General features: G+C 34.7%; 1 protein-coding gene across 1 annotated transcript in view; it reads left to right on the top strand.

Annotated features, from left to right (window-relative positions):
• The window catches only part of LOC101849129 (bone morphogenetic protein 1), a gene marked incomplete at both ends in the record, with an annotated part of 14,761 nt that extends 14,618 nt beyond the window's left edge, over positions 1 to 143 (top strand). The window contains 1 exon segment of the mRNA XM_005098392.3: positions 129 to 143. Coding sequence (XP_005098449.3) covers positions 129 to 143 — 15 coding nt within the window.
• Between the last annotated feature and the right edge of the window lie 555 nt (positions 144 to 698).

Genomic DNA, 698 nt, shown 5'->3' with positions numbered 1-698 from the left:
ACACACACACACACACACACACACACACACACACACACACACACACACACAATCAAACACGTGCTCACACAATATCCATCCCATCTTTGTCATTAACGGTTTCCTGTCATCGTCTTTTGCCTCTGCAGCCCCTCATATTACAGGTAACATCCAAGTTTGTCACGTTGCGTAACTTTTCGGATAAAAAGAAAAAAAGAAAGGATCGAAAAGAAAGAAACTGTCATCTTTTATCCCTTGTAGAAATCATATTTTTAAATATGTTTTTGTGATTTTTTGCCCTTACTTATCGAGTTGTTTCTACTTTCACAACGTTTGTTATGACTGTACAAAATGTCACTTGTTACAATTCATTCTTTTTTTCAATAGGAAACTGACAAAGATTTTGCAAGGGCAGTTTCTGGCTGGATATAAATATCAATTATACCGCAAAATGTTTTGAGCTCCACAAACTTTAATAAAAAGCAGTTATGTATTCTCACGTTCACCCATCTGGTCTCTTTTTTAAAAACTTTTAAGACTAACAGAGACAGAATTAGGATTCAAAGTGATGATGAATCCCTTTATGGTTTGATTTTTAGAAGAAAAAAAAATTAATAACAACAGGATTCGATCATAAATTGCACGGCCACCCGGAAAAAACAATGCATGTCACTCTATTGCATGTCGTAAGGATTTATCTTTGAAAGCATAGAAGTAAT

Source organism: Aplysia californica, unplaced genomic scaffold (assembly GCF_000002075.1).
Source record: "Aplysia californica isolate F4 #8 unplaced genomic scaffold, AplCal3.0 scaffold00181, whole genome shotgun sequence".
NCBI classification, from domain to species: domain Eukaryota; kingdom Metazoa; phylum Mollusca; class Gastropoda; order Aplysiida; family Aplysiidae; genus Aplysia; species Aplysia californica.
Note: the sequence above shows the minus strand (reverse complement) of the source record. Positions and strands in the feature narration are given on the sequence as shown.